Source organism: Synchiropus splendidus, chromosome 8, assembly GCF_027744825.2.
Source record: "Synchiropus splendidus isolate RoL2022-P1 chromosome 8, RoL_Sspl_1.0, whole genome shotgun sequence".
Classification (NCBI taxonomy): Eukaryota; Metazoa; Chordata; class Actinopteri; order Syngnathiformes; family Callionymidae; genus Synchiropus; species Synchiropus splendidus.
In genome coordinates, this window is record NC_071341.1 from 19481164 (window position 1) to 19506393 (window position 25230).

The window sequence follows — 25230 nt, forward strand, 5'->3', positions numbered from 1 at the left end:
ACTGCCCCCTGCAACACTGTTTCATCTTTTATGCAAGAGGCACATTGTCAATCCTTCTTCACAGCCGCCATGTTGGTTTTGGAGTTTGTTGTTGTCATAAACGTTTGACTCTGGGCTGGTAACACATTCTCACCCCATTGACTCCAATGAAGCACCTAGAAGCTTTACGCTCCCTTTACATACGAAATTGTGCCTATCCGTTTCAAACAATCCGTTTCAAACAATGTTACCGTCACTGATCACTTCCACGCTTTCTTTGCCTTGGTATTGCTGTTCACCAATATATCCACCAGGGGGAGCAGCACATAGTGAAAGTTTATGACAACAACAAACTCCAAATGGCGACAGTGTAAGAAGCATTGAAAATGTAGCTCTTGCACAAAAGACAAAACGGAGGCAGCATTGTAGGAGGCTGTGGTCGGGGAGGCCGTTAAATTTATCGCGACTGGAGGATGGAGAATTTCCGCCATTGTTGCTGCCATTGAAGATAAATTGTTTTTCCATAGCGCCTTCTTCTGGTAAAGCACAGGAGTTGAGTACTTACCTTGACCTTGACTTTCAATTAAATATTAATAAACACAGCCCAGCAAAAAAACGTAACCGCTCTCGTGAGAACTGTGAGGTCTGCAGGAGGATTCATGAAAGTTACTGATCACAGAAACACCATCTCCGAAGACACAAGGACAAGGAGCCGAGTGAGACGCTCATCAACCAGATTATATTTTACAAAATCTATCCACTCACTCATGCTCATTATTTTCCACTCGCACAGCTGATGACACTTTACACTCTCCATTGTGAGGCAAATGACGGTTTATCTCCTCCCATTATATCACGCAACTGGAGAAACAGCCCCAGAAGTAAACATGTTGTGTTTTATTCATCAAAGCTGGAGATAACCCACAGCAGCAGCACTATTTCAGACCATTTAAGATATGGAAACGGTCAATTAAAGCACTCCAGGAGAGCGGATAAAGACTAAAATCAGGGGTGTTGATCTGGGATGATGCAGATCGGTGGATTCCCTCTGGAGGAGCACAAGAAGCGCCGCGAACAGAGCTGCAATTTCCTAATAATCCCTCATCAGGAGTCCGAGGGAACATCTGGCTATAAAGCCTTTTGGACCAAGTTTTATTTTTTATTTGTCCTACTTTACTCTAATCCTGCCACACGGAGACTGTTACCGAAAAGGACAACACAGAAATGACATTCGCGGCATTAAAAAAAAAACATTTTTCAGAAGGTTGTTTTTGAGGAATAAACTATTCTTGGTCGGCTACCTCAGCATTAGTTTTGCACCGCAGCAAGGAAATTTGGGGAAATGGTGGTCAAACTTATTTTTAAATTGTACAGAAGTTCCCAGGCACAATGACTCAAAATTTACATTTAAGAAGCAGCGGTAACTTTTTATTTTTTTAAATATAAAAGCCTGTGTGCCTGTACAATGTCTACAACTAAATGAAACTCTTGAAATATTACATTGAAAACTATCCAAAAAACCCATTAACATATAGCGATATGACAAAATTAATTTACTAAATAAACTAGATATCATTTATTCTCTTTACCTTGCAAGGCTGGCTTCCAAGAGGACGTTAGTATTTTCCTCTTTCAGTCACCACCCAGGCCTTGTGTGTGAGCGAGGGATTGTAGTTACATAGGTAGATCATTTATAAAATCCAAATCCGGCCTTCAAGCTACAACTGGTAACAGTTAAATATTGGTTCGGTTCTGAGTTTAAAAGCTTTGGTTCGGTACATTTTCGGTACAGCAAGGGACACGGAAGGAACTTTAACAAGTTTCTTCAACTTCTACAGGTTTCTTACAACATCCTAAAGTAAAAACTGTAAAAGATAAAATTAAGATCATGATGCAGTTGTAGCAGGGTTGCTGCCACATGTTAACCAGCATGGTGCGCAAAATCTGAAAATGAACTGTGAAGTCACACAACAACAGTAGTGTCCGCGTGCATTTGAGTACTGACTGATACCAAGAACTTCGGCCATAACATAAATAACCATAACGTTGTTTTGAATTTATTTTTTATAATCCATACACGCGGTAAGTTGAACATCATTCCAATGTTCTTTTGTAAATGGGTGACACTGCGGTATCGACACAAACTTAAATAAAATTCTCATAACTGACTGCCAAAAATTGCAGTAAAGTGCCATTGGTTTCATGGTGTCAGTAGCCATTTTATGAGCATGAGTATCAGCATGAGCATGAGCAAGAGTAAGAATATGAGCATGAGCAAGACTAAGAGCGAGAGCCAGAGCGAGAGTATGAGTATGAGCATGAGCATGAGCAAGAGCACGAGTACTGGAGTGGGTATTGGTGCACCCCTAGTTGCGAGGCCTCCAATGTCAACACTCAGCGGAGCATGTCTCGCTGCACATTCACAAAATGACCTGCCCAAACAGTCCTGACCAAGTTTGAGAACCCGGAGCCCCCTAGTGCCAGCCGAGGTAGCAGCATCAGGGCGCTACCCTCCATGTGGTTTGGTGAAGTTGTGACCCGGTCTAAGGTGTTTTCTGACCTTAAAACCCGTCTTCATTTCCGAGCACATTACAGTATATTCCAACTGCACCATTCTCTGTCCGTCATTTATCGATCAGCATGCAATTTATTCACGCTGGAGTAATTGATGTCAATAAAATGGAGCTTGACTCCACCGTCTCAGTCGCAGGTCAAAGTATAAATCACCAGCAGGCTCTAGTGCCATTAACAAGCCGGGGCTGCACTGTAATCTAAGCGCCTGCGGCTGCCGGGGCATATGTTAAGACAGCATGGTGGTCTGAAAGTCCCACCTCCTCGCTGCGTGATATGGTGCTGACTGTGGGGTACACAGTGACCCAATTAGCCCCGGTGCCGATCGAGGGGGGGGGTGAGGAGGGGGGCGTGTTGTTCCAGGCTGGATGGAGCGACTGGTCCGGAGACAACCGCCGACAACAGGTGGAGCATGAAGGAAGATGAAACCCCGCCGCACTGCATTTGGTCACGTTGTGCACAAAGTTAAAGACATGAATTATTCAGTTATGGCCGCTGGTTGGATGACAGACAGTTTTCTCTGAAGCGGATTCAATCATGACGTGGTCATTTATCTCCTTTAATCAGAGAACAGATTCATCGTCTCTGCTCGGTCGCAATCCAATTTGTGCGTATCTGGAGATGGGGCTCCGCAGCGTGACGCATTCACTGGCAAACAGCGAAAGCATTTTGATGCCGAAAAATGAATTCCTGGATTAATAAGTCGACTGCCTCCTTTTCCAGGTGAAGCTTTGTTGGTGAGAACATGAAGCTGAAATGGTTCTGTGACACATAAACCTTTCATGATTCATTGTTAATATCAAGGAGAACTAAGTGGGTTTGTGCGCGGCTCTCTATTTTCACCTCTGTAAGACTAACCCCTGCAACAGACAGTGTAGTGTTGGAGCACTGGGAACATGTGGTCTGAGCCTGACGCTGCTTCATATCTGCTCCGTTCCGTTGCAGCTGCTTACAGTGGCGGGATTCTGTATCTTGTTGCTGACACAATTAAGGTCAGCCAGGCATGAGCACATGCGCTCGCCTCACTATGGTGCCAGATAAGACTCTGCTCAAATTGCTGTTTTGTGTTTTTAGCCAGGACAATTCGACCTCGCTAATCTGTTATGCTTCGTCCCTAATCAAACCACTGACTAATCCATTTCTCATGGCGTTCATCCCGGGGGCCGAGTGCGCTGCCACAATTAGGAGAGCGGGGACACGGCGGCACGTGGACCCGGAGAGAGGAGGAAAAAAAAAAAAAAAAGATACGACTCCTAGTGGGAGCTTTTTACTTCACTGCACTTTCACTGAGATGTGAGAAAGCACATTCTGCTCCGCCGTGGTCCTCGGCACAAAGAAAATAGATCTGTGCCCGCGGTACACAGGAATCTCAGGTGACGGGATGATAAAGCGCTTCTGTGGGTCAGCAACAAAGGATGTGCAACATTTATTAACCTCTGGACCGCGGATCTGACCCGCCAGCTGTGAGGAAAACAACATTTCCAGGGTCATATTTCCCATGACTATTTGTCGTGTTTGAGCATCACATTTCACAGATGCAGCCGCAGACGATACAACGGCGACCATATGGATATCTTATTCCCAGCGTGCCAGGGGAGCAGGGGCTAGAGCTTCTCTTAGCTAAGAAGCTAAGGGATACAATAAAGCAGCTCCAAGTGTTGCGCCTTGAAAAAGATTGTTCTAGTCAGGAAATTGGGCCTAAAGGTAGGGGAAATGCCTCTTCGAACTTCGAAGTATGAGGCATCACTCCCCAACTAAATGGATGTTAGCCTCATGGGCCTAGTGAAATAAAAGAGCGAAGATGTGAGATCTTTGGCATGAGAATGAATGGGTAAAAATCCCAGCTGAATAAGGGTAGGTTGAGTTTGGCAAGGCGACTGGCCAGAGGTCCCTAAGGTCCAGGGTATCTAGATAGCTCTGGTTCGCTCAGCTCAGCGTGCGAAAGACATTTTCATGTCGTACTGAAGAGCCATAATGGACTTGCTTTTGCTGTCTTTGTGGTGCAAAGAGTAGAGGTACTAGTCCCACACTTCAGAGACTTAGTCCACCACCAGACTGGGAGGCCAAGATCCATGCAATCCAACTCAAGCTAGAATAGTGAGCAGCATCTCTATTGACTTTATAGCCCCAAACTCACTTCGCATTTATATGTTTTTAAGAATATAGCAGTGAAGTAGGAATATGAAAAAGTAGGATATAAAACAGCATTTCAACACATTCCATCTCAAAAAAGAGAAGTTGCCGGGAACATTTCGGACTATTGTGTCCTTGAGGCTGTGATTCACTACACAAAAAGGCTCGGAGGGAAGAAAACATCAACCAGTGGTGTCACCGTGACCTGAAACGCTGAGGAAATATCCACCTACGCAGCCGTGTGCCACTGTGCCATTTGTATGATTCCATAAGAATAATCAGCTCTGCCGCGAAAAAGGCCAGGAGATCTAGGACACGCAATATGCAGGCGCATGATTATATCAAGCACACGCACGAGCGCACAGTGACTTACTTGCGACTTCCAGCGAGGCGTTGCGGCTGATGGCTTCCCCCAGGTAGTTCCGCGCCACACAGGTGTAAACGCCTTCGTCCGGCTTGCTGCGGCGGCCGTGTACGATGCGCAGGAAGAAGAGGGAGCCGCTGGGTAGGAGCATGCGATGGGATCGGGGATCATCTCTGTCCGTCTCCACGCGCTCGCCATCTTTGTACCAATCTATGTTGGGAGGGGGCCTGCCCTCTGCCTTGCAGTTGAGGGTGGCAGGTTCCCCCTTGGAGACCACCAAATCGGAAGGGTCCTCCAAAATCCGGGGAGGGCTGTCTTCAAACCGAGGCCGAGACCCTGCGAAGATTGAATGCGGTTAGGCCCTTTACCATGCTTCAAAAATCCTTGTCATCGCCACATGTCAATGGATGGACCCCGTCTTCCCCTCTATAACCGTAACTCAAGGGAAATAGTGAGGCACTTCTATGTGTTGGGGACCACAAGTGTTTGCATTCCAGACAAAAAGGATTGACATCTTTGTTTACGTGGACCATGCAGCACCACACCGGGCGGCTACCCAGTTCGCCTGTGCCTAAAACCACCACTGGTCATGGTGAGAAGAGGTGAACTGGTCGGATAGCGCCCACAGCAACGGGCTAGGTTTAGCATCCTGTTGAAACGCAGACACCAAATCATCATGCCCCAGACTCTTGTTGGAGGAAACTTTTTGAAGGTTATCTCACGGTAAGATATAATATATTCCACCATCTCCCATGTGGCCAAATCGATTGATCATCGTGCATTCCGATGGAAGGAACGGACAAAACGTCTGTCTGCTTGAGCATAAAAATACTCGGCAGAGTGTTTTCACAGATTTCACCTGGACAACAGATGAAACGATCCGTGTGATACGTTAATGGCGCGGATTGTTGCCCGGAGACAGATCGACAGTTTATAGACGTTTGCAAAGAAGCAGTCATAAGACATATGGATCTATACATAACTCCCATTTCTCTCTCTCTCTCTTTCTCTGGGGATGCATTTCCTCTCGCTGCTCTGTGAGCGAGTGGAAGAAAACTCACAGATTCAAGGGCTACAGTGAGCTTTTAGCGGCGAACCAAATGCTACGTGGTACAGTTAGAGAAATGAATAATTCAAATTGTGCTGCTTTTAGTTTGGTTGTAAGGAACAGATGGTTTCCACCTCTCTCTCTCGAATAAAAAAAAAAAGAAATGGTCAGTGTGCTGCTGATCATTGTTCAGCTGGGTCTGAAGCATCATGTTTGTCAGATAATCCTCCATTATCATGGGAGGGCAGCATTCCAGAGTAACCTCATGACACACATGTTACATGATACTTAAATCTAAGCCACGGAGCTAAATCCTCACTTTTCTACCATAAGCAGATTTATGTATTTTTATCAAGCGATTTCACATCCATGAGGACCGGGGTCGACGTATAAACCTGAAGCTAGCACGTCAGAGCGCTAACACCCGCGGCTCTTAAACCAGAATAAAAATCGCTAATGCAGGATGTGACTGCTAATCCAGCTGCTTGAACCAGCCAGAGCGTCTTGACAAAATACACAATGTTTACAAAAATACTGCGTCGATCCTTCCAACCTTTTTTCATAATCCTTCGACATAAATTTCATCATATCGGCACAGGAGCCTTTAGAGCCACGGCACCCGGCGGTGATAAGCCGCGTTTCGACGAAGTTCCCCCCCGTACTATCCTCACAACTGCCTTCGTCTTCTCTCAAGTGGATTACATCTGAAGCAACAAGAGACCTTAAGGGGAATTTAAGTGGCTTAGCTCTCCAGTAGCAGTGACTGAAGGAAACATTGGCGTTATTTAAAAAAAAAAAAAACAGTACGATAAATTCGTTTGAGACTTCAGGACACTCCAGTTGATGAACCTTGACAATGAAAACTCTCTAATTGCTTCTCTCCTTCAGCTCTTCTGCATGCAAACACTTCAACTAGCTCTTTGTGTAGATTAGTTGCCATAGAAACACATCACCGGTTTTGTATTCAGAAGTGTCAGTTAAGAAACGCATCACCTGCAGTGACAAGCCGCCATAGCATCTAGAGTCGGAAGTTGTCAAGCTGACTTCACGGTAGCGTTTGTTTTCAACGTGTTTTTGGGACTTGATATCACACGAAGACACCCCTCAATCTTAGGTGGTTTGTGGGGGCCGGGCAATGTCAGAGTTAGCAACTCACAGCGAGACAGTCGCAGGTTCGCTACCAGTTAGGAGGAAACTCAGTCTATTCATGTGGAGTTTGTGTGTTTTCCCCATGCTTGCAGGGGGAGCCTAGTCTGGGCACTCCCGTTTCCTCCCACAGTCCAAAAACATACACAGTATATACTTCCGTATGTACTCTCAGTGAGCGTATATGTCCTACTAGCCCATGTGACCTTGAACTACAGTAGCATTCTGAGCATATAGAACTGCTTCACTTGGTTTATACAGTACCTTATGTGACCATGAGCTTGACTCATGGCACCGTTACCACATGGTCACATAAGGTACCTACACTTCTCATCACAAATAACATCACTAAAAAGATAACAATGACATCATCATGGGAATTAAAGTCATTAAAGTCAAACATCTTTTCCATCGACACTGGACCTGGCAATTGTCTTAATGCTACGCTTTGACCTTTCAAATGGTAGGTTGATCATTGAGCCCAAGCATAGAGGGCGCCGTCTGTCCCAAGAAAAAGCAGGTGTTAAAATGAGTAATGATGGGCTGCCAACCATCTCAGTCAGGTGATACATACACATTCAGCTTTTCTCTCAGAAGTCACGAAGAAGTGCCTTTTACACTGCAAGTGAACGTCAACGTAATTGATGAGTCAGCGCAGTCTGTGATGTCCTTGCCACCTCCAACTGTTGAATGGAAGTCACAGTTTGTGACACTCTCTAACAAACAGCAAGCGAACCTTGAGCAGAAAATGGGACTTTATTTGAAGTCGCGAAAACTTCAGCTGACAATGTTTCATTCAGAAATACCCTGTAAACTCTTTATTGTCACAGTCTGTCGTGATATCCTGCAGTAACATTCAATATGGTGGGTGGAGGCATTCACCTGAAAAATAAACCTCTGTACCACCTCATCTGTGGCCAGTAGTTCACACAGAAAATTTAAACAAGCATTTTTGTCACATCCTCCATCTTAAAAAAGACTGAAAGTATGTAGAAGAACATTTTGATAGTTTAATATTAAGAGATAAATCTCAGTGTAAATAAGGGTGTTTCAGACATTCTTTACAAAGACAAAGATTATTTATTATTTCTAATGATTCTGCTCGCAAAAAAAACACAAACTTCTTTCAAGATTCTACCAACATGAAGGAGATAAAAACCCCAAATCACTGACCTCAAAGCCAATGCAGTGCTGCTTCCATGTCACATATCACATGTTTAAAGCTGTGCCATATCAATACTGAACACACGTTTTTTTATTTGCCATGTAAAGCAGACCTGGGGTGCCCAAAATAAAAAAAATGAAAATAGAATGTTTGCATTATGATTTTTTAAAATGAAATTACAATGAGAAAATGCACATACAGTCGTGCCTCGGTTTTCGAACGTCCTTGAATTCGAACAAATCGGGAGTTTGAACAAACATTTCGAGATTTTTTTGCTTCAGATTTCGAACGAAAATCCAGAACTCGAACGCCCCTGAAAAAAGCCGGAAAAACCATAACCTGCGCGGAACCGATCAGCTGACCCACGACGCGCTTTGTTATTGTTCATAACGCAGCCTCTGTATTCAGATGTGTCCGTTAGCTACATTTACTGACTGTTTTTTCTTCATATTGAGGTGTAAAACCTTTCCTGTCTCCACACTGGACCGTGGTAGAGTGTCACAGGGGAGGTGCTGGAGCGCTCACTCCAGGGTTTGATGTCCTGTTGTGGGCTGGAGCTGGGACAGGGATGAGGCGAGTCTGGGACAGAGCGTGACTTGGTTTATGACTTTGTCACAGCCAAACTGCACAGAAGCGCACATTCAGAGCTGGACACGCACCGGGCACCTCTTCACTTCTGGAGAGACGTCACTCACTCGGCAACCCCTCCCACATGCAGCGGCCACACACATAGAGGAACAGCCACCTGCAGCAGACACTCTACATTCACTCCTACAAAAGCCCATTTTAAGGCTTGGAACGCATTATTTCTTTTTCCATTCATTGTCATGGGAAAAATCGATTCAGATTTCGAACAAATCGCTTCTCGAACGGCCGTCTGGAACGGATTGTGGTCAAGAACCGAGGTAACACTGTATTTTATAGAGGGATGGAAGCTGATAATTGAAAAAAAAAATCTTTACTGATGAAATACAGATTTCCAGAAAACCCATTCACATCATTCACACTAAGGTTTTTTAGCTATTATTTTCACTTGTTCTCTTGGCAGAGATATATTTTGTGCTTATTATAAGATAAAAAAAATCCCTTTTAATCATTTTTTTCCAGAGGAGGTATCGACTGCAAAAGCACTGCCAGGTCATTGTTTTTCCTCGCGACTGTCCTGACTGTGTGTTTGCCCCAGAAGAGCTGAGGGAGGCTTCTACCAACTCTGGGCCTCTTTGCTGAGACTGCTCCGTCCACAAACCAGGCTCAGGTAAGGGAATTGAAAGAGATGGATGGATATTTAATATGGATATTGTCATAACATTGTTTTTGTCCAGCACTATACTAGCTATAGTGCTGGTATATAGTACTGCTATACAAGTCCCCGCCACTCAATCTGAATCCCTCATGAATGCCTTTAAAGTCTGAGAGGACTGTTATGGGAACTAAATGTGTATTTATATTCCAACTTATAATCCAGTGGAATGATAAACCAAATGGCTTCAGGTAGTCAGAGTGACAAGCAGCGACCTGCCTGAGTGACAGGTCTGCAATCAGCAGAAAGTCAACACCACCTTGAGATCAGCACCAACATTTTCTTCCAGAGAGAGACTATTTTCACAGTAATATTGGCTTTCTGACAAGAAGATTGCAAGGCAACAGTGGAAAGCACCTTTCAACAAAAACAGCTTCTGTCCACCCACTTTAGGCGGAGAAAAAAACAACAAAAAAAAAACAAAAATAAACGTCCCAAGTAATAACAGGGACCTTTGTGGGGATATGGTTTCAGCAGGGATCATAAATATGGGCCATTAGAACAAGGCAGAGAAATCCAAGTGTGAGTGGAGGCGCCGTGCAGGATTTGATTTGTGGGTAAAATGTTAATCGGGAGCATTCTGCTGTGAAATGGTTTTTAAATTTATAAGGGTTATATACCGGGGAGGAAGAGACCCAAGTTGTGAAAGTAAAAAGCAAAGTCCCAGGAACTTGAGAGCTCATTTATTCCGTCAGAATTCTTTTGATTCATTTGGTTTGTCACGAATCAGACACTAGAAAGGTTGTCCTTTCCACTTCATTATATGCTCCTGAACTACGTTTGGAACGGGCGTGGATGAAAAATAGGGCTTGGTTAACTGACATAAAAGATCGTGAGAGAAACCAAGATATTTTTTGTCGCATTTCCACAGAAGGCTTTTCAGTACAAAGCCCAAACACGGGATGAGACGACCACAGTAATCCATAAATGAGAACGTCAGTCAACCGAGAGCTGTCATCTATTATAGAAGGGCTTCTCTCGCTTCTGCCCATCACTGCAACTCGCTCTTAGGGGTTCTGAGGACGTACTAATGCATCAAGCCAGAGGTTAGCGCTGTTTACCAATTTTATCCGTTACTTTGGAGGCTAACTTACTGAGCATTCGGCAATCGCTACGAGCTAGCATAGACTCACTGAGTGCGCGAAAGCTAAACAGCAACGTCAATGTTCTTAAAATAATGTACTAATAGTAGGGATTCACCCCCAACATTCCATTGCCGAACAGTGAAAAATTCAGATTTAGCATGTGACACGATCAAATACTATTCAGAGCAGCCTGAACGGTGATTTTCACTTTTCAGGCACTTGGACTACGAACAGGATCAGTTCAACATAAATCGGGATTTTGACTTTCTGACCCATGTCTCACACGTTTCCTCTTTATTTGATCATTTCTTTGTGTCTAAGCACCAGTTCTGGCCGTCGTCATGACGACACGGAAGTGCAAAGTGTGATCCAAAGTCTGCATACAGTATTGAGGTTTTCGGTTCTATTCACATTGGAGAGCAAGAATAGAGTGTTTGCAATGAGTGTGCAACCAATCATCAGCCCACTGTATAATGGGAAATTGTGTGTTATGTTTTTTAAATCATTATTATTGTTATTATTATTTGAAAAAAAGTCATTTTCAATCATCAACATTAACTTTCAACATGTATGTAAATATGTTCTAAGTATATAAGTATTTATGCAACATTTTTTACAAATAGTAAAAATCTTCACCACATTGGATATTCCATGTTATTCAGCTTAGGCCTTGATTGATTTTCGATCGACTACTGTAAGCTGCTAGGGTCAAAAACATGTTGACATTGCTGGGTTTCCCACAGTGCTATATCGCTAATGTTGCTATGTTGACTATGTACCCCCAAAAAAGTTCACTGGAACTCCATAACACCTACAACTGAATTTTCTTTTCATCACCGCTTCGGCACCGCTTTCATTAGCTGACATGAAGCTCCAAACATCTAGAGCTCTGAGTCACGCTCTCTGGTTCTCACTCACTGTATCACACAGCCACAATTTTACTCCAAAATAAAACAGACACGGAACACAAAACACAGGTCTACCCCACCACCACGTGCGTCATCATCACACACCGACTTTGTCCACCCCATTTCGGGATTTTCCGCAGGACACCCTGCAGTGTGATGCACTTTGTCTGCATAGCATTCCACTTGCGAACGAAATTAGTACTCACTAACTAGCCGTTTGTTTTATTTTGAAAGGTCTCAGCCAATGGAAACTGGAGGTAACAGTAAAACATGGAAAGATAGCAGTGAAAGCATATCATACGCATCTGTTTACTCTTCTCGACAACAATCCGTTCCAGACGGCTGTTCGAGAAGCGATTTGTTCGAAATCTGAATCGATTTTTCCCATTACAATGAATGGAAAAAGAAATAATGTGTTCCAAGCCTTAAAATAGTCTTTTGTAGGAGTGAATGTAGAGTGTCTGCTGCAGGTGGCTGTTCCTCTATGTGTGTGGCCGCTGCATGTGGGAGGGGTTGCTGAGTGAGTGAGGTCTCTCCAGAAGTGAAGAGGTGCCCGGTGCGTGTCCAGCTCTGAATGTGCGCTTCTGTGCAGTTTGGCTGTGACAAAGTCATAAACCAAGTCACGCTCTGTCCCAGACTCGCCTCATCCCTGTCCCAGCTCCAGCCCACAACAGGACATCAAACCCTGGAGTGAGCGCTCCAGCACCTCCCCTGTGACTCTCTACCACGGTCCAGTGTGGAGACAGCAAAGGTTTTACACCTCAATATGAAGAAAAAACAGTCAGTAAATGTAGCTAACGGGACACGTCTGCATACAGAGGCTGCGTTATGAACAATAACAAAGTGCAGCGTGGGTCAGCTGGCCGGTCCGTGCGCGTTATTTTTTTTTTGGCTTATTTTGGGGGCAAAAAAATCTAGAAATTTTCATTCGAATTCCGAGACGTTCGAAAACCGAGGCACCACTGTATTCTCAAGATGAGACTCACTGAAGACATGGTGCGGTTTCCAGATGATACTTGAAATGTTAGCATTTAAAAGGATGAAAATGGACTGTTGTATTCATATTTAAATAGCATAAGTTGCTTCGGAGGGTTTTCTGACTCGTCTACAGAGGACAGAAGTATATCATTTCAAAAAGTCCTCATGTTTATTTACTTCAAAGTCATCCCAAAGACGGCCAAAAGAGAAAGCACAAAATCAATTCACATCCTCCCTATCATCGAGGATTTTGGGGACCTTTGGGGGGTAAAAAGCCGAGATAGCAATAATAGGAAGAATCTCTGAGTGAGAGTGAAGATCCTGAAGAGTCGATAGAGAGATGAGGTCTGTGGCCAAGGACATGTCATCAAAAGTAATGGAGCAATGCTGCACTGGAGCAGAGCGAAAAGTAGGAGGTAGGAGATCAGGTAATTAGGCTGCCAAACAAAAACACTCTGTCGTCGAGCGAAGTCAGCAGGAGAAGATGACGCGTGATGAAGGGAGGCAGAGTTGAACGGCTCAGACTCGGCGCATTCTGCGGCGGATAATAACTCTTTTGCGCTACATTAACCACTTTATTGATTAGTTGCTTTGCTTCACAGCTACTGATGACGCCATTGTGTGTGTGTGTGTGTGTGTGTGTGTGTGTTGTCGATGAGCTGAACGTATCGTATTGATCGCTGCGAGGCTTTACTCACAACACGGAGCCGTGCGGCGCAGCCTATTAGCGCCGCGCTAACATTGGTTTTAATTGCGAAACTCTGACACACGCCCACAAGTCCGCTCCTGGCATCTCCTTCATTTCTGCCTCATCTGGCAGTGAGAGTGAGCAGAAGCTGAAGGGACGATCTGGAAGATGATATTTCAGGCTGCGCTTTGCGTTCGCTGTTTATTAATTACCATCCATAAATATTAACCCTGCATCACGCTCCGAGGGCAAAAGTGTCAAGCTAACGTGCGGCGAAAACAAAGCCACGTCGGGGACATCCTGTTTTGCATGGCGGCGCGATTACGCGACAGTATGGCCCGGAGCTAAAAATACACGAGAACTTGGACCTGCACAGACGCACAGCTTGACATCTGCTGAGAAACTATCTGGTTCTAAGGGCACGAAGCACAAACTTCACATGCGTGCTGAACTGAAACGAAGCAGCAGAAGGCTGGCAGCTTCTCTGTGGGGCGAGTTTCTGTCTGCTGAGATTTACTTCTGTCTTTTTCCATTTTCATTCATTTGCATAGTTAAAAAGGCCAAAAACATTCATGGAGTTCCGTGACATTGCCAAGTGATCTCTGTGGGAGGGTGATAAAGAGTCAAAGCTGAATACATTTTCAGTAGAAAAAGACAAGTCTGACTGTCTCCTGGCAGGTTGTTGACACTTATCCTCTGGTGCGGCGTGGACACCATTCACTGTACAGTTGTGTGTTAATAAAACTCACCCATCAATTATTGGCTCGGGACACTAACCCCGGCCATATTTTCCCCAATTTCAAGAGTGTTTGCTTTAACACACCAACAGCAGCATTGGTGGCCCTGGTCACGACGTTCAACACCGAGAACAGAGTTTGGCAAATGGCGATAACCAGAACTGCTGCTACCATTTGTGTCTAGATGTTTGCTGAATGAATCAACCAAATGAGTGGTACGTGGGTACGAAATCAGTCCTTTGAGGAAGAGCAATGGTGCTGATGAATCTACCTAGTTTATCATCAGAGGTCCAGAACTAGCGTCTCGGAGCGAAGGTTCAACACCGTTACCATGTCATGTACTGTCGCATCATCGTCAAACGCGCTTTCTGCGTCAGGTTTTGGGAATAAACTCGCAAGTTTCTGAATAAATTCAAATATTCTTGTGATTGTGTTTTCCATGTATAAAAGGATGGTAGGTGTGGAGTATCTAAAGCCCCTCTTGAGCCCCGACTAACTAGTTGCAAACAAGGGGGCCATGTCGCCTCCGAAAACTCTCCTAAACCTTCTTGTGAAAACGATCAAAACAACATGAGTGGAGGAAGTTGCAGACAAATCTGCAGATCATGGTCATGCCGAGTTCCAAAACACAGCTGATATCATATTGGTTATGTTTTCACCGCCGACATCGGCTCAGATGTCAGAGAGGAACATCCGCTGCGTAGCTGAAGCTTGTGCCGCCGCACATCACCCAGTCCAGTCATAGTCCAGCAACTCGGCTACATGCTAGCTTAGTCCAGCTATTAACCGCATTACCCAAGTCATGTAGACAGAGAGAGAGAAATTCAAACTTCAACATTTGGGCAAAGCTGTTTACATGCGTTTTAAAAGTCTGATTTTGGTCGGAGTAATGCAATAATTCAGGGCTGTCATGTAATCGTACTCACTACTATGTTCGGGATTCGGGGTTCTGTATATACAGTGTATATACAGTAGAGATTAGGACCGACAACTCTGAATATATATCTAACAAATAAGCCTTCATTGTGTTGTGAGGATGTTGTTAGAACCCCAAATTCATTCAAATCTAGTACTTCCACAGAGCTGACGCCGCATGCAGTAGAGAGAAGGATGAGCCAGCCAAAGGCAAACAGATGCTTTTGTTTGCTTTTGTTCAGGGATTCCTCCATGCTTGTTGTTGTTGTTCTCATCCTAGCTGCCACGTGTCCTGCACTTACAAAGGTTCCCTGTTGTCTGGAGATATATATATATATAAAAAGATAATCAATAATATTCCTTGATAATTGCCACCGTGGCATCAGGAAAGCGAATATCTCCCTGACAGTAGTTCTGTACCACTAATTTTATTTTGTGAAGTTTTGCTGCGCGTCATTGCAGCCTGCAAGCCTCTGAGGGATGACATCACTGACAGCTCAGCATCCAGCAGCATGACTCAAACCATTGTCTGTTCATGAGGCGGAATAGAGGACTTAACTACCTTCTGCAGTGGTTTCATCATCCACAGGGGCTGGGGAGGGCTGCAGGAGGGGGGAACTGCTGGAGGCTTTCGTCGGCCAAATGTGTCACCAAGTAATGAAAAGCAAGACAGAGAGGACACAAATCACCAGCTAAGAGCTATTTAGCATCAATTAGTTCCACAATGAGCACAACAACCGCCGCGTCTGGATTCAGCAGCACAGCGATAGCAAATTAATTGAGATTTGTTTTCGGCTCGTCCGACAGAAACGGGGGGGAAAAAAGAGCGCCGCTGCCAAATCAAAGGACATTTCTGCTGTTCTCATCAGCGAAGCTTCAAATAAAACATTCATCTCCGCGATAGTCCAATGAAGCTCATGAGAGCGACCCGAGAACATTTCTGTCTTTTAACTGTTAATGATGACTATGACTAATAGCAGGCGCCCGACAATGGGAACGCGCGGAACATCCGATGTGAAAATGAGAACAAATGCCCACTACAGATGGACGAACGTAGGCAGGCGGCGTGGGTGTTAGAAAGTGCCCTTACACTCGAGAGGTGGCACCAGTTTAATGAGGAGGCAGAGCCGGTGCCCCAAGATTCACGGCGAAATTGCGGCACACAACTGAAGAAGTAGTGAAACAGAGCTGCTGGCCAGCCGGCTGGACATCGTCCCAATCACTCTCATTGGTGTTCTTTGAGCTTCTGAGCTGAACAAGGTTCTGCACACGTGCAAAATCATGTGGGCAGTCAGTGTGACCCATTCTGTTTGGCAACACTTTAAAGCGAATGTCAGATTCGTAATGGCAAAGGCTTAGTGAGACTGATAGGCTTTCAGTCAGAATTTTACCGTCACAGGTTCCCGCATCAGTTAGGGACCATCTACAAATTCTAAAGCGGTCAAAGTATCAGTGAAATCTTCAATAAGGAAGGAAAGAGAGAGAATTGTGAAAAGGTATTTCATCACACAAGACAAAGGACTGACAGTTTGTATGATAATTTCGAGAATAGAATATGACTAAATGATCATTTATTCACATTATTTCTGATATTTCTTCAATAGCATCTAGGGAATGTGTCCAGACTGCTCCATAGTTCAAGTCTACTGTTAAGAGACATGAGATACAGCAGACAGACGGCTCAATTTAACCCCTAAATAAAGCTGTTAGACACGAGCAGGTTCTACCAGAGACGTGAAACATTGAATTTCTTATCTCTACACTTAGTTCACTTTATATCATTATATTTAAACATAAACAATTGATGATGTTGGAGACAAACTCCACTAATAAGTTTCATCATAAAACAGTTTCAATAGAGACTGTAGTGACCAACACATGGAAGAGAATGAAACTGTATTTATCATGATAATTATTGTTATCTGCGAAATTAGACATTTATCGCAATAACTTTTTTGTCCATATCACCCATCCCTAACACCCGTTCAATATATTGCAACTGGAGGACGAAGAATTTCCTCCATTGTTACGTCTTCTTCGTGTCTCATAAGAGCTATCGGGGAGTAACAGCAACACAGCTGTTGGCTTCAGGTTGTACTGCTCCCTTTTGTCTATATCCGTAAGCTTTGTGGAAACCTGCAGAAATACGGATAAAATGAGGGCGTACAGAAGGCTCTGTCTGGATCCTGATCCAGATCCGTACATAACATTGAGCATAAATGGGCTTTTAGGAGGGTGAAATGTTTCCACACAGCTGAGCATCTGCTGCTAGCTGCTGCCACGTTATCATCCTGACGATCGCCGCGTGTGACGTCAACGTGAGCACTAAACATAGCCAAGATCGGATTCCCGGATTGGCCCTTTTTCACCCATCCAACTTGGAGAGGCTGGATCTAAAATATAGTCAAGAAAAAAATCCTCCTTCCCCACCTTTAACTTGTCAAACAACTCTCTGAACAAGTCCATCTACCTGCCGTAACACAGTTGGATTTCAGCTCTGGTTCTGAATTTTAAAAGTTGCTCAAGTACACAAGTTCAATTCAATTTTGAGTGGGCAAAAGGTGCAAACCTCCTTTCATAGACCCACCACATATACATACACATTCATGACTTCATGGCCACCAATAAACACTGAAACGGCGTGCTAACACCAAAACACATCAAAATCACGCGATCCCTTGTTTCAGAGCATTGAAAGCCTTGCGGCACATTGCGATAGTCTCATTGTTTCAGTGTTCCTCAGCAGCATAAAGAGCGGCGAGGTAGTAAAGTCTGACGGAAATTAACACACGGGCGATTAAAAATCTAAAATCTTTACGGAGCCCACGGGGAAACGATCAGATCTCGCTCTGCAGAGTCACAAATACGCCAATGTTGTGCACCTCTTTTCAAACATTACCAGATAAAGCAGGCAAGAGGATCAGAGCTTATTACCGCAGCTGATATCGGAGCTGAGAATGTAATTAAAGTCGCTTCTGTATTGGAGCTATCAAGCTGCAGGAAATTATGGCATATCGAGTTCTAAGTTTCAGCAAAGCAGGGCAGAGGAACAGGAACATCCATGGCACCGGGGATTAATGAGACATACAGCTGGGTGTCATCTGCATAACATTAAATAGCGATGTCATGACTGCGCACGATTGGTGGCAGGAGTGGAACACTTATTTCTGGCTGCAAAGCTCTGTAGGTTTGGGGAAATCCAGGGCAACCAACAGGTTTCTATTCCAGGTCAGAGTGGGGACCGAAAATGTTCCGGAGCAACAGAAATAAACCCAGCATCAGACTTGTGCAGATCACTGTGTAACCAAAACACAAAAACAGCACTTTTATCCCGCTAATATGCAGAGATGGGCAATGCATCTTAATGTATTCTGCTGCAGAGTCAACCGAAGAGTAATGATTAAAACCCTGACCCTGTAAGTCCAAAGCACATTTCTATAACAGCTTAAGAAAAACGGCAACACCTTTCATGTGACACTGGAGGAAATATAATGAGCGGAACATGAGCCACTCTCGAGCCTATTAACCATGATAAGTCATTTCTTAAAGGCTCACATTGAAGCAGTAAACAAAGATAAAAAGGTTCATTTCAATCAAACGGCTTACATTATTGCAACCCCGAACACTTTTTAATGAGAAGAGCACTCGGAGAGTACAGACCTCAGCTCAAATCCTCCCACACCGCAACTCACTCAGTGTTACCACGCCACGTTTCAAGCTCATTCCTCACTTGGTCTCTGATGGCGCTGCAGCATGATGGGAAACACTCATGTCGCCGCCCTAAAACAACGTCAAACCAACAGCACTTGCTGGGACCACAGACACCTGCAGGTCGTTTCGCTGTTTCCAACAGGCGCTGCCTTTTATAGAGCCTTGTTTTTCACTCATTGTCCTGAACACTTGAGGAAGAGGTGCAATGTTGGAAGCCAAACAAGTCTTTGATGAATCTTTCAAAAGATCCAGATGGTGATCAGAAACACAACCCAAATTATTCTGTTCCTTCACTCATTGTCATCTCCCCAAAAACACAAATATGTTCAGAAGGTTTTGACTTATTTCGAAAACAGACAGACTGTGAAGCTCAAACAACTTTGAGCTAAAGCCACTGTGATTTATTTATATATATATATATATATATATATATATATATATATATATATATATATATATATATATATATATATATATATATATATATATATATATACACACACATATATATATATATATATACACACATATATATATACACACATATATATATTGGGGGGGTAATCTTCTGTGAATGACAATTATATAAATGTTGTTTTCCTCCTGAGAATTATTTTAATTTCCATTTAATCTATAAAAAAAAAAAATAGCAAACAATCAAATCTTCAGACGTCATCCTCAATAATATCTTCACTCTGTGGAATTGTTTTTCTGAGCCCTGATTTTGTTTGGGGGGGTTTGGATTAGAGCTTTAGAATGTTTAAGCTGCTATTAAAGCAGTGATTTAGAATATCAGCCATCTTTCTACATTAATCAAACGTGAGCATTACTGCTCTTTGTGATTATGTACATGCATCTCTTCAGCCTTGTACAGAGGGGGGTGCGGCGGGTTACATTTTATTATTGAAAGAAACATCACTGCTGTTAAAGTGAATGTTAAATGGGTTCACTTTTGACCCACACAGACCTGTTTTTTTTTGCTTTTTTTGTTTTGCCCCAGCTGTTGGTCGAAGGGGTTTTATGAGACCACCATCATCGTGTGGTTGCCGGAGTTAAATATAACAAATGAGTAAGAGACTCATTCATAATTCATTTCACTGGAAGTCATGGTTGAAACGGAGATAAATATTCAGAGCCTGGTAGAACAAAACGGGGCGACGCAGGAGCTGAAATGTGACTTGTAGGAGTCCAAGTGCTGCTCCAAAGAGCTCACTTCCATCAGGTATTGTATCATGAGGAGTGGAAGGTCATAGGTCAATGTTAGGAGCTAAAATCGTCTCACTGTTTCACGGTTTTGTTATGCTGAATATGGAACACACATTTCTCAGTAAAATAAAATTCTATCCCCTGGAAGCAAACCTCCTTCTTCCAAACACATTCAAACAACATGTACATTATTCTCAAAATGGCTCTTCAAGGTGCAGACAATAACATGCTTTTAAATAAAAAAAATCTGCTGTAAAATGTGTTTACTCATCATCTGCTAGAACCTTTACATTTTGATGCATTTCTAAAACATTATCTCAACAATTGTACTCACCTTCTGCCCAACATTACAAATTGGAAATTGGAATTTCATTAGACTCAGTTACTTCCATTCCACATTTTGTGAACTAGTTTCCAGTAAAATTCATTGCTTATAGTGTATATGATCCATTGTTATGAACATTGGACTGCGTTTGATTTAACAATAATTCAATTACATGACGCTACAGTTTGACCCACATGTTGGTTGTAGTTGCTGTGGGTAAATGAATCTTCCAGAAGCCGCAGTTTCCTGCCACTCACCTGCTGTGATGGTGACGAACGCGGCGGCCACAAGCAGCCGGAGCAGGTTCATGTCTCCACACAATCCCGGGCTCAAATCCTCAAGTCCGGACTGTCCGGCGTCACAACCTGAATCAAACCAAACTTCCGATCATCCAGCGGCTCCAGTGCGTCACCACCGCGCGGGGAAGTCGCTGACGGACCGTCCGTTCGGCTTGTTTGGAGCCTTTGGAACCAGCGTGAAAACTTTGCTGTCACTCCCCGACAGCGTCACAGGCGGAGGCGGCAGCAGCGACCCGGAGAAGCCGTCAACTCCGGGGCATCACTCCGTCCGAGCATGGCCACACACCCTCCCGCACACGCGCAGAACTCAACCACCGCCGCTAAAGGAGCATAAAAGAAGCGTTTAGAGCGTCATACAGCTTCCTGCGGTCCGGCGCTGCGGTCACTCTGGGCTACAATGGAGCGCTCCACGCGAAGCTGCGGCGAGATCCGCAACACTCCTCATCTGCTGGGCTGCTCTCTTAAAGAGACACGCGCGCTGTTCACGCGAGCGCGCCGTTCACGCGGAGCTGTGGGGGCAATGGGTGACCCCTGCGAGGTGAGACACGGGCCACTGGGGCCTTCGATAGTTTCCCCACCCTGCTTCTGTCAGGGAGGGACACCCTGGAAAGGCAGCTGCTCACTCACACTCTGTGGTCACTGTCTAGTCATCCTTCAGTGAGCCTCTGGACTGTACTGGGACTCAGGTTCAATGGAAGGCGTTTTCTCAAGCTGGGGTCGAACCCATCACTAAATGACACACGCAAATCTCAGGAAGGGCCACGAGCCTCCCAACTCAAGTTTTTTATTTATTATTTTTTGGTCAACCTTTGTGGTTGAGATACTTTGAATTTCACCTGTCGTAAACAACGGATGTCAACGTTTCCATGTGGTTAAAACTTTGTATCATATGCATTACAGTCGTTCACTAAAACACTAAGTGCATTTTTCATCTTAATTTGACCGAACATGAACATCATCTGAACGCAGCGTACAGGCAGTACTTTGATCTTTAGCATCAAAGTAGACCCACCATCTCCAATCATCATCATCAATTCATTCATCTGAGGAAACATTTCTTCTTCTTCTAAAATAGACTCTTAATTTAGCCAAGTTTTTGTCTCTGACTCTAAAATAATTCTTCTCCTTGTATTCCAAAGCTTTGATGTGGAGCAGCAAAACATCATCAATAAACCCAAATATTTTCCCGTAATACAATATTGATGGCAGCTTTTAAAATATTATTGTCCTGAAGGAGCAAGAGTTGCAATATTAACTATTTCCCCCTTGGCGAGCCTCTTGTGAATCCACGCATGTTTCCAAGCACATCTGCATAGTGAAGAATTTTAGATACATTTGTGATTCACTCTTGCATGAATAACCAGCGCTAGAATGCGTCTCTGTGTTATGAATAGCTGCGCTACATGTCAACATTTCAAACCCAGGTCCTCACTGCAGGTCTCTTTATCTGATTCCATGCTGATTTATTTACCAGCTGCTGCGCCGGAGCAACAGTCTGTCTTTGCCCTCGGCTCCTGGTTGGTTCTTGCGGCTCCCTGGGGGATATGATCTCTGTTTCACTGACCGCCCCCCCTCCTCTCAGAGAGCGGACAGACCGGTCCCTAGATGTCATCGCCTCGCCTCCTTCTTCCTCATTGTCTCCATGTCAGGCAGTGAGAGGCCAACATGATGGAGAGTGGCTTTTGGACGGTCAGACGCCTGCGCCCCCTTTGTTTTTCCTGAATGGGACTGGAAATTGGTCAACAGAAGAGGAGTCCAGATGTCTGTAGCCGCTTCCAACACAAAGAGAGGCCCACAATAATTCCATCTCTGCACCAGTGCAAGTGTGTGGACCTTATTAAGCCATACAAAGACCAGAAAAAAAGGCATAAAATGGAGGACGGCGGTCAGAGTCATGGAGGAGTCAATGGAAAATAACAGTTAAAAGTCATCATCAGCTTCAGTTGTTTTACAATATAAACGGAACTTTATTTACCTCATGGCCAAAGGCATCAAACAAACCAACTAAAACTACTATATTGGAAACTTTTAATCTCACCGAAATTAAACAACCTTTGTGGAAACCTGATATAAGAATAATGTGTCATGACTATTGTGATATAGATTATAAAGATTATACAGCAATTTGGTTTGTTGCATTTGCAAAAGTTTCTTGCATCCAAAAGTACAGCACTCATTACATTACAATAATTCCTCAGGTTCCAGAAGGAGAAACCATGTATTATTTGGTGTTGATCCTTTAACTCGAGGAGATTCACCGACTCTGCGTTGTGAGCATCTTAGCTTCAGTGCTTCAACCCAAAGTATGTTTATCTGGCATGGCAGGGCTTGAAACATGTCCACAGTTTCATTCAAAATGAAATGAAACCAAACAGTAAAGTACCTCCGGACCGAAGTGGCCCACAATACAATGACAGAAACTTGCATTTCAAGAGACATTTGAAACGCAAACAGGGAGAATCAACGTTTCTGCTTCACAAGAGCTCCTTTTCACAGGATACTGTCAGTCACCTACTATAAAGGTGAGCAGTTCTACCTCTGCACCGTGAAGAACCAAGTTGTGTTTGACAAAACCAGGCCCCTGACCAATTTTGAAGCATCAGATTTCCACATAATGACGCTGATCTCCTCATAAAACGTCCAACATTTGACCCACACAGTGGTGACTGACCCTTTAAGTCTGTGGAGTAGAATTGCAACAGCTCACTCTGTCGGAGATGCTGGACTAAGACAATTGAAAACAGAGAGCAGGAGCCTAGTTTCCTGAACCGGAAGCGAGTGAAAATAGAATAGATAGACTATTTGAGATAAATTATGATTGGGGAACAGGCAGGAAAAGAAATGTGCGTGAATAAGATTGGAATTGATTTTCCAGATAATACTGTCACACTTAGACGGCAGTCTTTGACGTTCATGAAAAGTTTCAAATTGTGCGACCGACATTTGGAAATAGCTCGCCGTGCTGCGAGAGTGATGTGCAGATGGTGCGACGTGGCAGTCTGTCCGACTCCACCGAAGAATGCGTGATTCAGCTGTCGCCCTTTGACCTCAGGATCTGACCTCGCGTGTCCCTGATCACCGTCTGTCTCCTCTCCGCACAAGTGCATACAAAAGTGGAGAATAAAAAGCACTCCCACCTTCACTTTTATTGATTATTGGCTGCAGAGTGCCACTTGTGGGGTGCCTCAGGGATCAATACTTGGAGAGTTGGGATTCATACCGAACATCAAAGGCAGATGCAAACCATTACGTTTGCTCATGATGCAAACAAGAACCTGCAAGTGAACCACGACATATTAAATTCTTTTCAAATGTGTTTACAGGAGCCGAGTGACGCACACAACAATAGGCTAGATATGGAAATACTTAGGTGGAGGTGCTGTGTGGCATGGAACGGACATCAAAGTCGTTGTTTTAATGGTGTTGCTGAATAATGCTGCTTGTTTTCTGCCTTGTTCCTGAGTGAGTTGTTGATACAACACTGTCAAGTGCTGACGTGCAGAGACGCAGTGTCAGCGCACATAATTAGTTACAGTTTTTCTTCCCCATGGTGTGTGTGCAAGTGCAGAGGACCTTGAGATAGTCCAGAGGACTTTGTTTATTTTTAGGCCCAGTTCCAAAATCCGTGTTAGCAAGTCATTCCGTGTGGCAGGATGCAAAAGTCAGCAGTTATTGGAGCAATATTTTAGTACAGTTGGTTGCTCAGCCAGCAGGAGGAGTCTGACTCGGAGGTTCTTCTCAGTTATTAAAAGGACATTTGATTCTCACTTACAGTAGATTTGTGTGGGAAGTTTCATATCAACCTCTATTTATCATAAGTAATTGAAAGGTGAAAAAAGGGCATTCAACTTTATGTTAAACAAATTTAAGTGAATAAAGTCTATACTTTGTTTTGGTCATTTGAATATTAAAAATATGGAGGTTAAATTCCACTTTTGTACAATAAAACTGGAAGTGGGCTCATAAGAACACTAACACTCACAATGTCAGACAGTAAATAAAGTGATGTACAGTAATCCATATTTAATCACGGGCATATCCAAGATTCATTATTCACGGCGAACACAACATAAATTAAACAGCGGCTCGCAGAGTAGTGTAGCATCCTCCCCCTGAGCAGGCGGAGACATCAAAGATGGAGTTAAGTTGTGCTACAAAACCAAACTATACGTTCAACTACACTGCGTCATGAGTTCAAACTAAACTTGGTCTGTCCTCAACTGAACACAGACATCAATGACAAGCTAGTCTCTTATTGGTAGAGAGATGTAGAGGCGCTAAAGGTATTGGATTTTAAAGCAGGATTATCGATGGTGAATCGTGTTTAAATGACAGTAGAGAGGTCGAGGGAAGGGGCATCACGTGGAGGCTGCAGCTAAAAGAACGACATGATAAATTATAAATTCAGTTCCTGTTTGGCTGGATGATGAAACATCTGGGCTCTTGTGAGATTCATTCAACAGCGACTTTTTGATTGAATATGACTTTTAAGATGCTCAGCTCGTGATCGCCGGGTACAAACAGTTCTCTCATGTAATTGGCACTTGTGCTTGAGAGCCCTGCAGAATGACGTCACTGGACTGGAGTCTTGTCTCTCAGAGAAAAATCCAAATGGCTCAGATTTAGTTGCGTTTTTTGAATATTTATAGTTACCGTGCTACTGTTTACACTG

General features: G+C 43.9%; 1 protein-coding gene across 1 annotated transcript in view; it reads right to left on the reverse strand.

Moving 5' to 3' along the window:
• Positions 1-21130, reverse strand: part of zgc:77784 (uncharacterized protein LOC402947 homolog) — a 61190-nt gene extending 40060 nt beyond the window's left edge. Inside the window, exons 1-2 of the mRNA XM_053872044.1 lie at positions 20517-21130; positions 5057-5383 (exon numbers count right to left, since the gene is read on the reverse strand). Coding sequence (XP_053728019.1) covers positions 5057-5383; positions 20517-20568 — 379 coding nt within the window. The 5' untranslated portion in view covers positions 20569-21130. The remainder of the gene's footprint in view (positions 1-5056; positions 5384-20516) is intronic.
• Between the last annotated feature and the right edge of the window lie 4100 nt (positions 21131-25230).